The 21,608-nt window shown below is 39.6% G+C and overlaps 1 protein-coding gene and 1 long non-coding RNA gene across 2 annotated transcripts in view; one reads left to right on the top strand and one right to left on the bottom strand.

Annotated features, from left to right (window-relative positions):
- The window catches only part of LOC134615637 (anoctamin-4-like), a 38,916-nt gene extending 18,511 nt beyond the window's left edge, over positions 1-20,405 (bottom strand). Inside the window, exons 1-13 of the mRNA XM_063460202.1 lie at positions 20,000-20,405; positions 11,309-11,509; positions 10,466-10,614; positions 10,153-10,302; positions 8,959-9,059; positions 8,266-8,310; positions 8,057-8,188; positions 7,719-7,825; positions 6,968-7,023; positions 6,659-6,780; positions 6,310-6,444; positions 5,153-5,249; positions 4,641-4,701 (exon numbers count right to left, since the gene is read on the bottom strand). Of these exons, the coding sequence (XP_063316272.1) occupies positions 4,641-4,701; positions 5,153-5,249; positions 6,310-6,444; positions 6,659-6,780; positions 6,968-7,023; positions 7,719-7,825; positions 8,057-8,188; positions 8,266-8,310; positions 8,959-9,059; positions 10,153-10,302; positions 10,466-10,614; positions 11,309-11,369 (1,216 nt within the window). The 5' untranslated portion in view covers positions 11,370-11,509; positions 20,000-20,405. The remainder of the gene's footprint in view (positions 1-4,640; positions 4,702-5,152; positions 5,250-6,309; positions 6,445-6,658; positions 6,781-6,967; positions 7,024-7,718; positions 7,826-8,056; positions 8,189-8,265; positions 8,311-8,958; positions 9,060-10,152; positions 10,303-10,465; positions 10,615-11,308; positions 11,510-19,999) is intronic.
- LOC135932164 (uncharacterized) lies at positions 2,787-3,970 on the top strand. Its single transcript, XR_010573302.1, has 3 exons — positions 2,787-3,023; positions 3,415-3,558; positions 3,813-3,970. It is a non-coding gene; the product is annotated as an uncharacterized LOC135932164 (long non-coding RNA).
- Positions 20,406-21,608: the final 1,203 nt, after the last annotated feature.

Below are 21,608 nucleotides of genomic sequence, written 5' to 3'. Positions count from 1 at the left end.
TTGGTAGGTGTTTCTATATGTGTAGTTCAATGTCTAATAAATGCAACTATGTGTATTCAGGAATTATCAATTATTATACAGAAATAAAAAACTATTATGTGGAGTTTAACTTTGTACTATTTAGAGTTCAGTTGGGCGCTTATTTGTTAATTACGTAAGAGCTGGTTAACTTTGTTAGTTGATAAGATAAGGGACTAGGATTGCAGATTTCATTGTAGAGTAAAAATGTTGTAGCTCCCTATCAAGATCCCAGTGCCCTGTACAACACCATATTACTAACAGTTTTAGTTTTAGTAAGTTGTTTATAGAGGTTGTCTGCAGAACTATATTAAACTTAAACATCTTTAGTAGCAGGGAATGCCCTCTATCCATCTATCCATGCTAACTGGGTGACTGTTATTATATACTCTACTGAAAAGTGAATTATTTAAAGTGCCGCAGTTTTTACATTTTTTGTCTGTGCGAAGCTACACAATCAAAGCTGCCCCTTTCTTCCTGCAGCACAGATTAAATATGCAAATTAAAGCAGCCAAAAGATAATCAGCAGTGATGTTTAGCACCTTGCTGTCAAGACTGTCGCTGCCTGTGCTGTACCATATAATCTTCAGCAACACTTTAACATTTTAAAGTAAGACTTTAAACCTCATTTTTAACCGCTGTGTTGGACTATCACATTATTACTTCTCAGTTCAGCAGCATTAGAAGGTGCACCTAGGATCATAGTCAGAATCTTAAACAGATAAAAACATGCCACATGCATATGTGATTTGAGGTGTTTACTGTCATCAGGCATTTTGTTTTCCCAGAGAGGAGCATTTGATTTACAGGCATATTTTCTAGACAGCGCAGCCCCACCAGGTGTGGGCTGCTCAGTTTAAATATCCATAGTATTGATACCAATGTTGGTATTGTTATCGGCTCGATACTAGCGAGACAGGATCAATGCTTTAGTTTGATTTTTTTCCTCTAGGTTCATTAATTTTCTCAATCATGAATGAAAATGTCTGAATACAACGATACTTTTGTGTTGACTCTCAAGTCAAGTCGTTACATTCTAGGTCTGTGAAAGTCCCAGTTTTAAAAAGTGTGTAAAAACTGTGAAAGCTGTGTTTGGTTTTATTAAGTAACACAACAAAACACACTAATAGTTGAATTAAAATTTAAAGACATCTAGGTGTACTCAGACGAAGCATATTGAGGATAGATACTTCAAAACTTATAACAAATAAGCTGCTGTTATCCCAAAAAGTTGATTCAGTTTATCTGGACGTTGCCTTTTCAGTGGGAGAAACATTTGATGTCTCAGGACTATCGGAACAGTTGAGACGAACTTTCTCGAAAAAACAGCGTCTCTGAAGCTTTTAAACCCCAAATTGCACTGCGCCAAAAATTGGTCCACCCCAAGGATCAGGTCCCCCGACACAAACAGAGTAACATACTGTACGCTGTTAAGTGCCAGGAGGATTGCCAGGATTTATACATTGGGGAAACCAAACAACCTCTGACTAAGCGGACGGCACAACACAGAAGAGCTACCTCATCAGGCCGGGACTCTACTATTTACTCACACCTACAGGCCAGTGGACACTCTTTTAATCCTGGACAGGGATATAGGACTGGTCTGATGTGGGGAGTCAAGAAGGCCATTTACATGAAAAGGGAAAGACCATCTCTGAATCGAGGAGGGAGCCTAAGGGTACATCTGTCACCATCTTACAATGCTGTGATTGCAGCCATTTCCCAATTCTCTGTGAATGGTACTCATGGCCACTGATCAATGACCAATGGTCTTTGATCAGTGGTTGCTGACCAATGGTCATGACAATTTGCATATTAATGATCAAGGAAATGACCTCACAGACCATTGTTCATTCAGTGGGCTGGTTTCAGTCATTGTGCAAATGTACTGTTTATAAGATTGGGGGAACCTGCAGTCAGCTGAGACTGAAGCAGTCACTTGGATGAGTGACAAAACATTTCTCCCTCTGAAAACACTAAACATCTGTGATAATGGTCCTGTAATTACGTGGTAATGGATCAATACCAAATTTTGCAGTATTGCATACCACTAAACCAAATTGTGCTCATCTGAAGCAACGCTCAAATTGTGTTTGCTTCAAACCTAACTAACTAGTAACTAACTGCTAGACCTACAACAAATCATTATCAGATTATCAAACATTGACTGAACCATGATGAGCTCTTTTACGTGCCTCAGTGGCTCTCTATGGGGGTAAATGATCTTAGTAAATAACATCTGAATTCCTAATAAAAACAAAAAAGACATTCCTATATAAAAACAGACTAGCCCAATGACTTCAGACACGACATCATCAGCACTATAAAAATCAGGAAATGGTTGATCGATAGACAATAAGTTTTTTCACTGAAGTTGTAGTTTACTAGGATGTCTTTGCATAAGAACTCCATGTGCTCAGGTTGTTTCTTAACTTTTTTTTTGTTTCATCGTGCAGAGTAGACAATAGACAATGCCACGAGCCATGCTTCAGTTGGTACCAAAGTATGCAAATGACATCTATAAAAACGGGAAAAATCTGTATTAAAGAAAATCAAAGGAATCATTTTTGATCACATCGTGCCTTCCCAAGCAAGTTTTAAATTGCATTTTGAAAAGTTAAAAAGCCAGCGATTAGTTGAAAGGACGTGGTAGCTTGCTGTAATGCTGGTCTGAGCTTTTACAAGCTGTAGAGTATTTGTTTTCTTCTGGCAAATTGAACTTCTATATGAACGGATTCTGAGCTTTCCTTTATTTAGTTATACACAGCTCACAAACACAAGTACCTCGTCCACCGAAGCTTTTAATTTAACTTCTTTTCAATGAGAAGCTGGAATAAAATTCCAAGCCCAGCTGATCAAAATCCAAATGCCTGTCATTTTGCCTTCACAGCAAATCTGGAGCAATAAGATCTGCCTGATGGGGCTCCTCCAGAACCAGAACCAGTCTCTGGTCTTTTCTCAACCAGAGGTCATCCACTTGGAATCCACAGCACAACAATCAGCTGGTACTATAATATTTCCAATGCAAAAGGGTCCTGATTCTGTACAACTACTACAACTTCAGAAAACAAATAGAAAAATGAGATTTTGTTTGCACTGTTTTATTCAACAGTGCATTTGTACTCTTAGGCCTGCCATAGAAAACTATGAAAGTATCAATAATGACTTTGTGCCTCTTTGAACACTAAATGTAGGCATTATCTTTTAATTTATCCAATAATTAGTTCATGTTGAATGAAGCTACACCTCATTTGTCTGTACATTGTATGTATGAAAGTAATCAATGGTAATTCATAATAATTATAAAGAAACAAAGGTCCAAGTTTTATTCCTGTTCTGTCAGTCTGATTTGTTAAAACCTTTTTGTACCTCTTCCCTCCTTTTTACCCTCAACAGTAAACAACATTGTCATCGTGCTGTGTGTGTTGATCTTCATCCTCCAGCTGTGTTTAGCTCTGTTCTTCATGCTGAGATGTTTTAGATATGACAACAGAATACGAGAGGCTCTCAAACAGCCGACCGCTGTTAAAAAAATCCTTGGTGAGCATCTGTTGTTACTCTACTTTTTGTTCTTCCTTTATATAGGTACTCAAATTAAACACAGTTCAACAACATTTCTGATTATATATGTGAAGATCAATGTGCAGGAACACCAGTTAAAGATGGTAGTTATTTTTAAACATCAACATTTTTTTGATATGTATCATTTTGAGTTTAAAATGTTAGAAATGTGACTTTTGAGTAATTTTTCTTTATTTTGTGCATTTTTTGTGCTCCATTTTTCTGTCACTAAGGCATTTATAAAGAGTCCAGGGATCACCTTTATGATGCTGCTGGTTCTTCATCACCTGCCATGTCAGCAGTGGAGGAAAGTTATGAACAGCCCACAGGTTCCTTAAGTGCACCGCACATATACTGGGACCTTGTTCAGTAGTCACGTGTCTAACAGTTCAACCAGGCTTTTAAACAGTGTTAATGAAACTGTAAATGTCTGTTTAATCTTTTAAATATATAAAATTTGGAAATGTTTGGTTTTTAGAGTATTAATACTAATTGAAAAAGAAATACAAACAACTGATGTTACTGTGTAATGTGAAAATCTTTGATAATGGACCAGCTCTGTGTTGAAATGTTTTAGTGTCTTCAGCTATTGGCTGCTGCTTCATTCATTTTCAGTCCCATCCTTGTACGTGATGGTTTTTAGGGGAATTATCTGTTTTTTTTGTTTCTGTTGTTGTTTTTCAGTTAATTTTATCATGTAAACAATATACAGAGAGTCATTTAGGAAAAAAAAATTTAAGCAGAAATACTCTCCAATATCTGTCCACCTATTTTGATCCACTTTACATATCAAACAGGAGTGGGAACAAACAAGTGCACGTTTATTTAATCCTGAGGCTGAATGGAACAAAAGACAGCCAACCTGAATATAGTTCAAGAAGCCTAATTTTCATGTTCCCTGCAAAATACAAATAAATGAGGGGTGGCTCAAGACTAGTAATCTCTACCTTTTAGAAAACATCAGAAGAGGTTATCAAACAGTGCAGCAGCACAGCACTGTACGAACATCGTAGTTATGTGTTTCCCTGCTGCATTTTTCTCAAAGTTCAACGTCAACTTACCCCAAACAGCCATGAACACAGCAAAGAAAACAGTCGCCCCGTTGTCGAATAGATGGGTGACCTTAAAACGAAGACAAGATCACACATTTTTATGTCAAAAGCAAATTTAGGAAAAATCTACACACCTGATTCAATGAGATGCATAAATGTCAAAGATTTTAATGCCAGTTTATGTGCAGTTAGTATGTTCCTAAGAATACTTTTGGATGATAAAAATGTCATTTTCATCACAGTGTTTCCAAGTAGGATGAGTTGATTGAAGTGTGAGAAACTGAGGACACTGCACATTCATTCATAAACTGCTAGCTTGTGAATCAAAACGTTAGGCTACCCCAAAGCATACCCTCATTAATCTCCTTTTGATGATACTTCAAATATACAAATATTTCAATCCTACTGGACTCATTTAGTGATAGACAGCATCTTAACACATATTTATTTAACTAACACTGAGATCGGCTACTATCACAAGTATCAGCTGCTGGGAACATTTTGTCCCCCTTTTCGTGTACCTTGGCGTAGATGCAGCTGTCTGACAGTCTCAGGTACGGGCAGTACTGGTCACAGATGGGGCACATGATGATGTCGTTGGCCTGGCAGATTTCTTTGCTGGAGGACGACAAACAACATTTAGACCAAAGCATTCAAGTAGGACAAGAATTATAACATCCAGCAAGAGACAAAGTCACAGAAAAACCCAGACTAACGCAAGTCTGAGTTCTCTTAAAAAATACAAGTGCAAAACGTAAGTGTGTGTGATCTCTGTTCAGGTAAATGAAGTTATGTTCTTAAGAAAAGTCATTACAGAGAACATTTGCTTCTGTGTGGGATTTTTCAGCCAGAGCAGCCTGCGCACGTTTGATTTTCTGTTTCAGTTAAGCAGCATCCAGTATAATCACTTACAGGGGACAATTTCACACTCTGTTGCCTCATCTCAAATTGCAAATTACAGTTAGCTCCATAATCTGTTGGACAAACACACATTTTTTGTAGTTTTGCCTCCGTATTATCACCGCCGTGGATTTTAAATCAAACAGCCAGGATATGATTGAAGTTTTTGTAAACATAAACATATATATATATGTTTATATAGTTTAAACAAAAAGGCTCAAAATTCATTTTAGAACTGACTGAGAGAGACAGCAAATACCTTAGGAGCAGTGTTGGTCAAACTACTTGAAAAAAAGCAATTAGTTACTAATTACTGATTACTTCTCCAAGAAAGAAATCCTGTTACTTTACTGATGACTTATTTTCAAAAGTAATTAGTTACTTATTACTTATTTACATGATACACAACCTGAATACATAATAAAGCAACAGACCTTTCAGCCCAATTCTATTTTTTCTGCATAATCCATCACATAAAATTGAATGAAATGAAAAAGTCTCTTTTAAAAACTTGTTAGTTTTAATCTTTATGCATCAAGCAAACATTAAATTATATGCAACAGTCTTTGACTGAAATAGAAACATTTTCAACACATTATAGAGCTAAATGTATCCAAATGTATGTAAAAATAATTTAACTTTTAGTCTGCTCTGCACATGAGGATTCGTGGAAAGATGCAGCAGTTTGAAGAAAATAATGCGTCTTCTTCTGTAGATGCTCAGAATAAAGAATAGCAGGACACACATGTTTATCACTACAGAGAGGAGGTGTCTTTACCTGACCTGGCAGTGCTCCAGAGTGAAAAGCCCATACAGAAATACCAGCAGGCCAACTAGAGCTGCAGGAAACAGCATCCCCGTGTACCAGCCGAGCCAGGCGAAGTACAGTCCGATCTTCTCTCCAAAATACCTCCTGGAACAACAGCCGAGCGCAAGAGGAATGAGAAAAAACAAGTTTGTTCCCTCAGAATGGCCTCGAAACTACACCTGTATGTGGTAAAAGCTACACAATGCATCATGATGTCTTAACTAAATTCTATGTAAAGATATTTCAGCTATCGTTACCTGATGATGATGATGTTTTCATTTCAATATAGTTTCAGATCTAATTGTGTGCATGTAGTTACCTGACTAGATCCAGCGGCTGGTACTTGTACCAAACCCCCCACCAAGCCCAGCACTCGTACAGGAGGTGCCGATGGTTTTCTGCTCCGTGCGTTCTGATGGAGTTTTTGCTGTGGTAGCTCCCCTGTTAAAGCATGCATATATATGTTTATGTACACATAGACATGATCTGTGTGTGTAATATCTGTGTGTGTAATATCACAGCAAAGAATCACCACTGGCCTCATGTAGCGCAAGTGAGAGCAAACGATGATTACTTCAAAACAGGTGGTGGAAATGAATGAGTGAAAGGTTTCTAGCAGCCAAATTACCTCATGAAGGGGGAAAGCTGCCTCGTATGAATTATTGCTCAAAAGACGATTAAGCCCTGCAAAAAAATTAATAAATAAATAAAAGAAAGAAAGAGAATCATTAAAGGAGTGAAGTCAGGTGGCGCCATACTGTTTCAGTGTAACCTGTTCACATTTAGAATTTACCGTGTGAATGCATAATCAGATCAAGCCTTGCATGAGAAGACGGGGTTTCATGCAAACACATTCATGAAAAACCTCATGAAAATTGAGTCAAAATTTTGCAGCTGGGGGTGTTTTACAGATATCGGCTGAAATTCTGGTCCCTGCAGAAACACCGTTTGAGCTGAAGAGGATTTTTTCATTGTTGTTGATGTAATGCCACAACTAACCACTGGGATAAAATCAGGAGAAATGCCTGTAAGTCTGTCATAAAAGGATTTCGAGAATTCATCCGGAGTTTTAGAGACAGCATGAGCTGCCATTTTTTATGGGCTTGGGATTAATATGCATCAGATAGAACTGTTTGTTATTTGTTTGTTTTTTTATATAAAGGCATTGATAAACAGGAAATAGTAATACTAAAATGCGATAAAACCATATTTAGAGTCTGAAAACTTACACATAAGTTTAAAGTGTAACAAAGAATGGAAACCAAATGGATTTCTTAGTCAAATATACGGTGCTTATATACAATAATATTCTGGCGCATTTTGTGCATTGATATGTATTTTTTTTTTTGGTCATTTTCATTAATTCTACAGAATCTTACCCATCTTAGTTTTCCCCTCCTCATATTTGACCCGCTGGAGGATGTGGTGAACGATGCGACTTCTGGTGGCGTTGTTGAAAAATGTATCTTTGTTGTGGATGATGAAACTGGAGTGAAACAAACTGGTTAGACCAAGTCTGTCTGCTCTGACTGATAGGTTGTTTGTATATGCGTGCACATATTTAGGTGCAAAAGTGTGTTTTACACTGTGCTCCAATTTGCATATAAGAGGCTAAAGTACAAAAGAGGGAATGGAAATGCACCAGCTGGCGGTGTAAGATTAAGTTCAAAAAGTCTCTCGGGGTGGAGCTTTAAAAGAGCATTCCTCAACAACTCACTGATGGATCCTCGATCGACTGAAGGGGGCGGTAAAGCTCTCGTTCTCCTCCAGGTCGGGCAGCCTGTCATTGTCGAACTTCATGGGCTTGCGGGGAAGCCAGCCGCGGAATTTGTTGATGCGCTTCTCCATCCTGCAAGAGAAGCTTCTGTTGAAGCTGCAGCAGTGGGGGTTTGCTTAGTCCACTTACACGTTGCCATGGACACTCACCTGCTCATAAACTTGTGCCGTCGGTGCATGTAGAAGATTTTCCTCCTGGAAAACGGAATGTCGATGAGAAGAGAAGAAGAAATTCATTCAGGATGCTATCACTTGATAATTAATTCATTAAATAAATAAATAAATAAATAAATAAAGTGAAGGTTTTTTACAACCTTACAACCAACTTGGGCTTCCATCTATTCAACAGTGCAATAAATGCCACAGAGCTTAAAATTACTGTGCACTGGGTTTTAAGATGTTTTTATAGAAATAAGCTACAACTTTCAGCTAATGGATCTCATTAAGTGTTAAGTGTTGTTTTTATTGGTGATTTTATATCACCGTGGGGCATCATCTAGACAGAAATGGAACAGGGCAGCCAACATAAAACGAAGAGCTCTGAATGCTCTTCAAGAAGGGTTGAAGAATAAAGGTGGCCACACCAAATATGTTTTGTTTTGGGGTTTTTTGCTTTTTATTTTCATGTATGTTTGAATAGTAATTATTAAATATTATATTTATAGAGTGCACAGTCACCTCAGGGTGCTTTATATTGTAGAGTAAAGACCCTAAATGAGGGCGCACTTGATCTGTTGGGGTTACATTACACTACATGCAAATAGCTTCTGTTTGTGTACAAGAAAATGCGACAGGGCAGCTTTAATTTTTTTCACATTAGCATCATTAGAAGTTCTGTCTCACCTGAAAGGCATGCGAATGTTCATGAGCTCTGCATAGCGACAGAGAACATCCCACGGTGCATGAAGCTTCAGGAAGATCACATCACTGTTTGTTAACGAGGCCTGTAATGTAAAGTCAAACACACATAAATAGAACTATACCGTTTTATAATATGAATATATATAAAGCAGAATTTATTTTTTAAAGGGAAGAGCTACAAAATATCTCACTGCAGGCTGTTGAGCATCTGCTCTTTTCCTCACCTGTTTGTACTTCCTGACTGTGTAGGAGTCTGTCTAAGGGTACATGAATCAGAAGCTAACTGCAGAGACCTAAAAATAACTAAATGACTCCATGCAAGAAATACACACAAGTGGGCTGAAGGTTGAAGGAGACAACAACCGTCGCCTTCCGCTGCGCGCTCTAGATAATGATGACCTTGGCGCTACAGCATCAGCAAACAGAGCTGAGGTTAACACACATCATCACAACATCCACCTTCTCCATTCTATCAAGTGACACTTTTGCTCAGTGAGAAGCAGTGGCAGAGAAAATTGCGATCAGCACATTTGATTTTGCTCTACGAGTGCTGAACGTCTCGACAGCCCCCAGCTGTCAGACCTGGCACAAAGGCTTTGAGCATTTTAAAATTCAGCACTTTGGCCATTTAGATTACACGCATAATAGGGCTGTGCATTAAATAACTTCCTCACACAAAATGGTATCGCTGTTGAGCGAGGCTCACAATGAATGCAGTTGCAGTTTGGCTGAAGAAATCGCAGCAAAGCCGGTTCTCTGTCAGCACCGGAAACTATCGAGCTTCTCGTTTACTTTGGAGTCATCGCTTTTTAAAGAACTGGACTACTTTTGCTTTGCTAATGTCCTGTGATTATAAGAATTGCTCTTGAGCAATAAATATATAGCCGAAGAACGAATTGAGTGCTACACTGCTGACCTCCAAAACAAAATTAAAAATACGGTATATCATAAATGATTTAAAATCCAAAGTTTGCCTCATTCATTGACTGAGTCTATTGTTTGGATTTTGCAAACCACAAGGAGATGCTTTAGAATAATTTAGGTCACATTGCTTTTATTATTGCCGTCAAAAAAAGAAAAGGAAAAGCTCTTAGAAACTGTTTTACCTGCAAAGCGCAAAATACTAGAAAGGATTAGTGAATGGTTAACAAACACTGTACAAGCCAGCTATTTTACCTCCTTTTCCATGTGCAGGCCCTCTGCACGGATGTTCCGTTCAAATACTTCCCTTTTCTCTGACTGTGAACTGGATTTCCTGTAGACCAGGATGTAATCGATGCGGCTCTTTCCATCACTGAAGCAAAGGCCACTGGACTTACTCCTCCCCTGAGGACACGCAGATAAAGAGAGTCAGCAAAGAATAGCAACTGGCCATTTAGAGGAAACGTTATCTCCGCTGTTTTGACTCAGTTATCGTCTATTACTGACGATGGATGGATGAATAAGCAAACATTTGGCTGTCGGTGATTTGTTTATTTTCACCGCTGACCTCTGGGAGACCTGCACTGGACTTTGTGTTGTCATCAAGGATGCTGCTGTGGGTGCCCTGGTTCTGCAGAGTGGAGTCGTCGTCTCTGGACGGGCTGCTGATGCCACCTGACCTTTCTCGTTCAAGAAGCACGTTAACATCCTTCACAACTGGAGAGTAAATAGAAAAGCGAATAGAATCCAAGCTGACTAACTTTTAATCCAGTAAAAATGCTGACTCTTCATCTGTTTTTATTCAATAACTGAGCAATCATAAGACAGCTAAAGAAAACCTTTTCATCCCTTATTATTTTTAGCTATAAAAATCCAAAACAATGAGCTAAAAAGCTCAAAAACATCAACACAATCGTAGTGTTAGAAGATTTTCTCTGGGATAGAATCAACTCTGCTTCAAATTCTACTTTTAAGAACTATAGAAACCACAAGTAGCATCTTCAGACACAACAGGAGCTGATTATTCAAGAGCTTGTATGAGAGGAAAGGAACTTTAAATTAAATTCCAATTCAAATGGCTTTTGATTCTTTCACGATGCTCTGTACTGTATCTAACTCCTTTAATTAATCTGTGTTGTCACAAAAAGCAAGTATGTTGGCTTCAGCAGAGAGAACTATTGTATTTCACTATTTTTATATCAGGTAAAGGGGAAAGACTCTAAATACGGTAATTGAAAATGCCAACAACCTGCACGCAAGTCTGAAAAAGTTTCTCTGAATAGTGATGGCCTTTTATTAGCTGATGTAAAGGTATTCATTAGAAAGACCACAATGCTGTCAGCTAAACTTGCTGGGAGAAAATAAGCTGAGTGAAGTCGACATAAATGTAGTTGCTGCTGGTGGTGCTCACCCAGTGGAGGCACATCATCTTGAGTGCTGGAATCTGGGGCTGTGGCCAAAGATTCCTCCATGATGTCTTCTTCCCCGCAGGAGGGGAAGGCGAGAGGTCTGTCTGCTGCCCGGTAGCCAGAGGCCGAGGGCTGCAGCTGGACTCTGTGTCGGCGGAGGCTCTGGTGCTGGAGCTCAGACCCATGTAGAGATAAACTTGCACCTGTAAGGATACACAGCACGTTACTGTCGTTTTTTTGCTTCCTTTTAAGAGATAGCAATTAATCTTTTAGTGCTTATTGTTATCTTTTTCCATTTACTTGCTTTCGCTTAAGACACAACAGAAAGTCTAGTAATAAACTTGCCAGCAACTGGTCGAGTATTGACCGTGTCATCTGGACTTTGTGATAGTGAACATGAGAAGACTTTCTGTCAGAACGTCCCCCAGGTAAAGCTTTCCCACTAACTACACGGTAGTGGCCATCCATGCAAGAAGAATACATCAACACCAAAGACCCGAAGCTAAATGTGAGTCATCCCAAGGAATAAATCAACAAAAATAATCAGGGCCAGGCAGGCAAAACTTGCAAACTTCAATTACTCTGCACACACACACACACACACACACACACACACACACACACACACACACACACACACACACACACACACACACACACACACACACATGTCTGGTTTGCTATCCTCGTGGGGACATCCCATTGACATAATGCTTTCCCTAGCCCCTTACCCTAACCCTAACCATTAAAAATGAATGCCTAACCCTAACCCTTACCATAAACCTAACCATAACCTAATTGTAACCCTGACAGTAAAACCGCATTTTGAGTGTGAAAATTGCTTTCAACCCCGAGGGGACCTGGATTTTGGTCCCCACGGTGCAGAAAGTCCCCACCAGGATAGTAAAAATCAGATTTTGATCCCCACCAGGATAGTACGAACCTGTACACACATACACACACACACACACACACACACACACACACACACACACACACACACACACACACACACACACACACACAAAAGTCACAAGGGCCCCTCCAGCCAGCATCATCTGACAGCAGCAACCACAGCCTTGGAAAATCACAGTTAAAGTTATTCTAGAAATGGCAGAGACCATGTTGACTTCACTAACAATGCCCAAGTTGACTGGTTATGAAATGTTAACTATTAGCTCCTAAGCTAACAAGTCAACTGCTGGTGTCCCAACTGTGACTTCTGCCTGTGCGCACTTGACTCGATCACATCATGGCCAGTAGAGCTCGACACACACAAGGCTGCTCAGCTAGCTAAGTTAACTAATGTTGAACTTCAAACAAAAGAAATGTTTCTAAGTATATTTCACTCGCAGTTAAGGCTAGATTACTCGACTCAAACTCAACTTAATGTATTTATAAAGCACATTTTTAACACATTGTTAACAACCGGCACTGACCAAAACCCTGCTCAAAAGACAAAATGGATTTAAAAAAACAACAACAAACAAATAAAAAGTCTGTGAAGGTTCTCAGTCATCCAGGTCATCGTAGTCAAAGGAGTTAGCAAAGAAAAGCGTCTGGACTTCTTTAAGTTGCTTGAAGACGTTTCACCTCTCATCCGAGAAGCTTCTTCAGTTCTAAGGTCAAATGGCCGAGAGTCCCAGATTTAAACCCAGTGGGAGTATCCCCCCAAAGAGGGACAAAGGACCCCCTGATGATCCTCTAATCACCTGAACCAAGGTGTGAAAGCGGGTGTGGGACCTAATCAGCCAGGGTTTCGGGTGAGCTCATTGTGAAACCTGGCCCCACCTTGTCATGTGAATTCCTGAGGTCAGATGGCCCAGGATGTGAGTGGGCGTTAAGGCGTCTGGGGAGGGAACTCAAAACTGGATTATAGATGACAGACAGTTGGTGTCGTAAACCACCTCCTCTGTTCAAAGATGGTTGCTCACAGTGGACATAGATGGCCTCTTTCACTCCTCTTTCAAACCATCTGTCCTCTCTGTCCAAAATGTGAACATTGGCATCCTCAAAAGAGTGTCCTTTATCCTTAAGATGCAGATGGACAGCTGAGTCTTGTCCTGTGGAGGTGGCTCTTCTATGTTGTGCCATCCGCTTGTGAAGTGGCTGTTTGGTCTCTCCAATGTAGAGGTCAAAACAAAAAGCAAAAAGCACAAAAGGGAATAGATATGAAATGACTTAAATACATTTTAGTAGGTGCTAAATACATGAAGCTGAAAAAGTGTGTGAAGACACAATGAGCAAGTCCGATTCAAATGCCAGTGAGTAAAAATGAGTTTTAAGTCCAGTCCAGGCTGGATGGAGCAGATTTGACTGGGAGGGGAATGCTGTTCCACAGTTTGGAGAATGCTCTCTGAGTTTAAATTTAAAGCAGAAAACAGTCAGAAGCATCTGATCAGCTAACCGGACTAACAGACAAAGAGTTTTTGTTAGAGAAGATTACCTTTTCTATTCCTTTACTGTAGATGTAGAGCAGATTAATTTCACTCACATATGCTAGAAAGTTTTCCAAGTGGTCACTCTGGGTATTCCAAAAACAACAACAACAAACCCCCTCTGCAAATAAAATAAATAAAACTTTGTTGTAAAAGAAATATTTTTAAAACTACAGCTTCACAGGCAATCAAGACTGTCTTTTCTAAATCTTTAATCCATGGAGGTTTTGACACCTACAAAGGTAGCTAGATTTAGTGTAGAGTGCAAAGGAGCAGTCCCTATGAGGAAATACTGATGAACAGTCGTGCTGTAGATCATACAAGGTGTAAGCCAATGGGTAGAATGCAATAAATGCTGAAGACATAGACAGCGATTCCCACTATACAAACACTTTCCTTGAGTTTTTGCTGAAGTGTAACAGCAAAATTTAAAAGGAAGACAAAAAAAGCAGGAATAGATGTACAGTGACAGATAATATGGCAGAGGAAGCTGTGTGAAAATTAGAGGGAAAAAAAGAAAAAGCACAGCTCTGTAACTTCTATCTCCTTAGCAAAGATTAACCTTGAAAGACCCTCCAAGGATAGACACTCTACATTGGAACACATATGCTAATTGGAGCTATTGGTCAGCTAGACTGTGCCCGTCTGGGAGGGAGAAATGATTCCAAGCTTAGCATAAAACGAACAATCTAAACAGGTCCGTGTCTCTTACTTTCAGCCCTCTGGAGAAGACTTCGAGAGAGGGGGTTGGCTGTCTCGAAGGTCTGCACGCTGAATTTACGTTTGTGACAGCAAAGGTGACTCAGCTAAATTTTTCTGCTGAGCCGTGGTAAGAGGGACAGAGATATAGAGGTTGGGGAGGCGTCCCGGCTTTTAATCAGCCGTTGATGCTTTGGAACATTGGACTCCATGGGCACAGCTAATGGAAAGATGATCAATCTGATACTAGTGAAAAACAGGGCGACCAACTCAACCTGCAACCTTCAGAGAGGGCACACTGAGAAAACACTTTATTTATTCAAAGAAGATGAATAAAGTTTAATCTCAAGATTTGAGATTAAAAGTTCTTCTATGGAAGCTCATTTCTGCCAGTAAGTGAAAAAGATAAAATTAATCACAAACTTTAAAGAGTGTATGAATACTTACAACCTTTTACGCTTCATTTAAATTGAAAAAATGAAATAAAGTCCTAATTTTACTATTCTTTTCCTATGATGTCATACTTATGTTGTACTGTGCCTGGGTGTCTTTGGAGGAGTCGGCCTCAAGCACACATAATCTGTATTCAGGAGGGCGTGCATAAAAATTAAGTGAAACAGTCGCAACATATGGATTGTGCTTTGCTCACAACAAAATTGAAAGTTTGTTCAATACCTGAATGTATTCCAGTTTTGTATCAGTTTAAATCGGTGTACTTTTCTACTGTGTAACATGCACAGTTAAAAAAAAAACAATTATAGTTTTTAATGGAAAAATTATTATTATTATTATTTTGTTACTGGTGGAAATTAGCTTCCATAGTTCTGACATGAGAAGCTTTTTTAGCATGTTATTTTCAACTCTTAAACCCAGGCAGTATGTGATGACCTCATACACTTCCCGACCCCGTTTCCTCAGCACCCTCAGCACTCCAACGCTGCTCTCGTTAATGGAAAGGAGAATTGCTTACTATAAATATTGGCTCTCGGAGGACTGAGACACCAGATATTAGCCTACATCGTGCTGTCTTGCCAGGCAGTGGCCAGTCAAACAATGTATTCATCAATCTTTAACAACCTTATGGTGCTTCTGTAACCCAAGCCACAACTGAGGTCACATGGTACTAAAGCTTTGGGTGTACACACATCTGTTTTTCTTAAACTCAATAAAGACACACTTCAGCAGTGGCTTTGTAAATTATTTCCTTTTCCTCTTTCATTTTGAACATCCAAGAAGAATGGATCTTAAAATTTTTCAATTACCAGAGGAAGAATTTGTTAATTGTATTTTAAGATTTTATATAACGTGCCATTACATGCAGCCTAGTCTTGTAAGTTGTTGCTTTATTATTTATTCTATTCTCACTAGTTTTGTATGCATAATGCAGTTTTTTTGTATTAGAAAAAATATTTTAAAATTCTATGTTGTGTCAAGTTTTCTCATAAAGTATTACCTGTGCCACATGTGCTCACTTGCTGTATACAAGTAAGTACTGTACACTATAAACTATATTCATACTCTTAATGTAGTTTTAATACTTGTCAACTCGTAGTAGTTGTATCAGGAAAATCACTGGGGTTGGATGTGGCAGAAAACCATACACACACCACATGTATGCTATTGTTCTTTGTTGTGGTTTAACCTGTGAAGGACAAAAATGTAAAGAAAATTCTGCATCAAGCCTTGCAGTCATATTGTTTCTGAATGACATTACGGTGGTTACCATTGTTGCCTCACAGCAAGGTCCTGAGTTCAAATCCACCAACTGTGTGGAGATTGCATGTTCTCCCTGTGGGTTCACTCTGGGTACTCTGCCTTCCTCCCACATAACAAACATGCGCTTAGTGGGGTTAGGTTAACTGATTTTTCTAAATTGTCCGAGCTGTGTTAGCCCTGTCCAGCTTATACCTTGCCCTATAACACCTGGGATAGACTCCAGCCCCCTTCGCCCCCCTGTGACCCTGATAAGGACAAGTGGCTGGACTGACAGCTATGTACATTTTGTTATTTAAAAAAGCAATGCCTAGACAGGTTTTATGTTAACCAGACTCTAGACTTTGTTGAACACTCCAAGAAATAACTCTTTAAATGAACTTTAAAATAATCGTGGAAAGGTATTTTGACATTTATAAATGACTTTCTCTTAGCATTAAGTACTTTTGCAGGACTACTCTAATTTGGAAAGGTTGGATCATCTCAATTTAATTGAATTGGACTCAACTGCAGCATATAAGTTGATTCACCATTAATGAATTAAGTTGGTTCAACTCAAGTACATTAAGTTGGAATAACAGAATTGCATAATGCTAAAATAAAGCAATTTAAGCACGTGGAAATCCTTTCCTTTGGATAAGAAATGACTTAAATAAACTTTAGTAGGTGCTAAACACATGAAGCTGAAAAAGTGAGTGAAGACACAATGAGCAAGTCCGATTCAAATGCCAGTGAGTAAAAATGAGTTTTAAGTCCAGTCCAGGCTGGATGGAGCAGATTTGACTGGGAGGGGAATGCTGTTCCACAGTTTGGAGAATGCTCTCTGAGTTTAAATTTAAAGCAGAAAACAGTCAGAAGCATCTGATCAGCTAGCCGGACTAACAGACCATGAGTTTTTGTTAGATATTACCGTTTTTATTCTTTTACTGTAGATGTAGAGCAGATTAATTTCACTCACATGTGCTAGAAAGTTTTCCAAGTGGTCACTCTGGGTATTGCAAGTTAGCACGTGGAAATCCTTTCCATGATTTTTTTTTATGTTCATTCAAAGAGTTTATTTGTATAGAGACAAAGGCAAGGTGCTCAGACATCTGAACTGGAGACCTGTGGATAGACCCTGAACCTTGTGGAGAAATTATATATCTTCTATAGCCTGGAAATACCTTAATGTCCACCATCAAGAACTGAAATGTAATAATCTTTATTTGTCCGACTCAGCTTTGGTGCAGCACCTCAGTTCATCCTCTGCCTGAACCATGCTGCTTTAGCTCCACTCCCTTTAAGGCCTCCTTCACTTCAAGCCAGCTTTCTTTCAATTGGTTGCCATAGCAAACAAAAGGTTTAAGCATCAGGTTGGAGGGGCTTTGGTGCTCACTGCCAGTCAGCTCTGGCAGTGAGCACCAAAGCCCCTCCAACCTGATGCAGGTCAGTGTATGTACAAGTAACCTGAAATAAAATGAAATGAAATGATGCAAAAGCGACACATAAATCTGGATAGCCTGTTTGAATACCTTCAAACAGCCTCGTTTGATTATGTATTTTATTATCTGCATTTTTAGTGTGGTGAGCCTTCTCTGTTAACATAATATAATTCCACTGTGTCAGTTTGAGCAGCCCGAGTACTTTTTTCATCTACAGGATGTCGTATCAATAATTTAAACTTGTCTGCTAAATAGTTTGGAGTCAAGATCTCCGGTATTTGAAGCAAGTAAGTCATCAAAATTAATGTGAGGAGAAGTAGGCCATGCTTGTTATTTCAGTGTCAGATATGGTACATATTTAATCAACATGTCTTGAGCTGCTCCTCTCATTTCGAGCCACTGCTCCTGCCTTGTCAGTCAAGAATGGTGAATGAAAATCTTCTGCACATTGTTTCGCATGGGTGTCAGTGTGACTGCTAGATAACTTTAGTCACTCAGAAGCAGACAATATTTGAAGTTTTCTGAATTAAAAAACGATGTCAGTCTTTACAGTTTTAACATCCACTGCTGCTTCCATATTTAAACTGTGATTTAGCTTTCATTATTAGATGGCATAGGTTAGATGGCAAGTCTTTGGTGCAGTGTCACTGGTTTCTCAGTCACATTGACAGCTGCTGAATGTTCAGTCGTGCTTAAAGAAGCTTTTCAGTTTTTCTAGTAATTTGCTTTGCTAACCAAGCTAGAACTAGCTGATTAGCTTCGCCCTTCCATTAAAATATCATCATGTCTAAATGCCATTGGCTTCAAAATAGTAGCCTAATAATAGCCCCATGGCTATGAATATCATACAATATATAAATTAGAGCTAAAAGCATATATAAAGGTTATTGATGTTTACAGATTGTGGCTAATGAGCTGTTCTTATTTTGATCTAGAATGTAGCAAACCTGACAGTTTCCAACCATGAGCTGTTTGAAGTTGAAATGCTGTGGGTGCTTTATGGTCACATCTGTGGACACATGAGATTTAAGCGTCCATGTTTTTGTGCCATTGTGTTTAGATTACTGTTGTGACCCGTTCACTGGCTTAGATCATCTCTTTCAGACTTATGCTAAGACGTCTTTTAGTAAGCAATCTCACCTTATTCTTACTTTATGTGCCTGACCTTCAGTCCAAGTTGATTAGAGAATTAGTTTTGAAATGTTACATGCAGAGCAGTAAATGGACAACACAATTTATCTTAACTTGGTCTTAAATACACTGGAAAACGCATTGTGTTTAGAACCTATTGAAGACTGGGGTGGTGGTCATTATTCCAAGTTTTTTATTATTGATTTTAACTACCATTAAATTAAATTTGCTAGTATGCTTGGCAACATTCTCCTGTTACATGACCCAATTTGGCCAAACTATAGCTGTAAGACGAGTTTCCTTTAATATCTCAGCTGATTTCTTTCTATAGAAGTTGCAAAGGTGTATTTTTTTCAAAAGAGGGTAAAGGATCCTGGGAAAACTTTCGTTTCCACCTCACTCCATAATGACTGAGTACACAAAATTAAACCTTTTTGTTTGTTTATTTTAGATTGCAATTATCACTCAGTCAAATTTATAAAAATGCCAAAGCCCACTGCCCTCCAAATACACGTGTTCTGGCTAATCTCCATGATATTATGTCTTCAGTATAAATATTAAAAAAGAGCATAATATTACTATTACATAAGAATATTTAAAGATTTTTCTCCAGTGAAAAAGGATTTCTTCTTCTCTTCTAGTTGCTTAAAACATTCAACAGTGCGGCTCCATTTACAACACAACACAACATGGAGATGACAGCTCACGCTGAGAGGAGAAGAAAAGTGTGTGTGTCTGTGTGTGTGTGTGAATGTGGGGGGGTTGATGGGAAATGGGAGGGGGGGGATGTGTGTGTTGTCAAGGGGGATTAGGTGTCAGTCACCAGTTAGGAGGGATTGTTTGTTCTAGCTGGATACGCGAATCATACCCAGGGGCGCATTTTCTCCCTAGCGGCCAAGGGATGGAAATTTTTGCACCTGCCGAGCCGCTACTGGTGCCCAGTCACAGCAAACACACACTCATACACGAACACTGCTCACAGAGACATGACGAGTTTCTGTGTGTTACAGCTGATGCATCACAGCGAAAGAGCTGGTGGAGCGTGTGGGAAAAAACATGTAGAATTACAATCAAGAGAAAGGGGATGAGGAGCTGGAAGAAAGAGTGTGTGTGTGCATATGAAGGTCAAATGCTTACACTGTTCAGGGAACTGCGGGTGAAAGATGAAGCAGTGTAAGGGCGGGGGGAAGGACACGGTAACAAATGAGTGAGAGCACTGCAGAAAAAAAAGAAGAGAATCCATTCTGGAGATCAAGCTGCCTTTGCTTCAAGACAACTTGAGGACACTCACCATGTGAAGGTGGGCAGAGGCAGAGAGGCAGCTTCGCTCCTCAGAAGGCAGGAGGAGGAGGGGGGGAGAGGCTTCACAGCTGAGCCGCAGCAAATGCCAAAACAGCCCGATGACTCCTCTACATACACACACTGACATATGCACACACCACCCTCCACCTCCAGCCCCTCGCTGAGGGCGACAAACAAGTGCGATGTCCCGCGAGAGCAACCAGCATCCCCACTTTTTTTTTTACTCCTTATTCCTCATATCCCTGCATCAGTCGGTCCAGAATCACTGTAACATTCAAACACGTGCAGATCGGATCTGTCATAGTGAAAGATGCTCAAATCTGGCAGCAGGAAAGCTGCAAAAGCTGTCACAGATCCTCACTGAAGAAAAAAAAAACACAAGCATGAGCAGGATGTTTACAGTGTCAGAGGGAGAGAGAGCGAGAGAGAGAGAGAAAGGAGAGCTACTCATCGGCATTCTTAATCGGGCTTCTCTGGCAGCCAATCGGGGGTCAAGCTGCTCTGACAGCGGCCAATCAGAAAAAAGGGCCGGCTATGTCAGTGTTGCTGCAGCCCAAAACAATGACAGTTGGCACTGATGACAGTGTCAGCATGGTCCTCTGATGGAGACTCAAGGGCACACACGCTCACATACAAATACATGCACGCACACATAGACACACACACCTGGGAATAAATATATCCATTAATCTATCTAATCTATTAACAGATATTGCAGGTTCATCAAGTCATAAAAAAACCCCTATAAGAACGATTGATTTCAATATAAAGAGCTGCAGTTCGTTAAGCGAAATAAGTAAGTGGAGCAGAAACAGCTGCGCGGGGGGGATGGGGGCAAATCTGGGTGGAGGACAGCCGTATTGAAAAGGTGACACTGGTGAAGAAGTGATAGTGTACTACACCACGTCACAGAGGTGTAGCAGATGTGCTGCCCAAGCTCTTCTGCAGATGTGTACAGACATAAGAACAGACGATTGGAAAACCTGCAGCCTGGTAAAGAGAGGTGAACACAGAGGTCGAGGGGCCAGAACACTCTGACCAATATTTAGGAATGAAGTCCCCGATAAAAACATTATCTCAGCCTCATCTTCTCTGGTCTAAAACTGTAGAGGTCAGAAGGAAAAATACTGGTGACCACCAGGCTCCTAGTAGATACATATATGGTATCAATGTCAAAATCCTGCGTCGCCTTGTTCTCAAGTTATCGCATTTCAAGATTTTCAGAAAACTTGTGCTCTGACTTCAAATTTGAGGTCACTGAGATTTGAATTTGTCCAAGTTTTTAAGTATTTGCATCTCTGGTATCAGTTTGAAACTCCTACGTTCCTGAGTTGTTGCATTAAAGAGGCTATTTTCTCAAACAAAAGGCTCAAGAGTGACCTGATATCGGATAGAACTGTCCTTTTGTTATACTGTGACTCTCACTGGTACTAGCCAAAGACAAAAGAGGGCAGAAGAGTAAATCATGTCCATATGTGTGTTGACTCAGCATTGATTACACTGAATGGGAAAACCTGATAGTGTTCAAATAAAACAAAACCTGCACTTATGGATGACAGGATAAGCTGACTGCACTTTAAAACTGCCATTAGCTGAGA

The sequence above is a fragment of the Pelmatolapia mariae genome, linkage group LG17 (genome assembly GCF_036321145.2).
Source record: "Pelmatolapia mariae isolate MD_Pm_ZW linkage group LG17, Pm_UMD_F_2, whole genome shotgun sequence".
NCBI lineage: Eukaryota > Metazoa > Chordata > Actinopteri > Cichliformes > Cichlidae > Pelmatolapia > Pelmatolapia mariae.
This window is presented reverse-complemented; position numbering and strand designations above follow the sequence as displayed.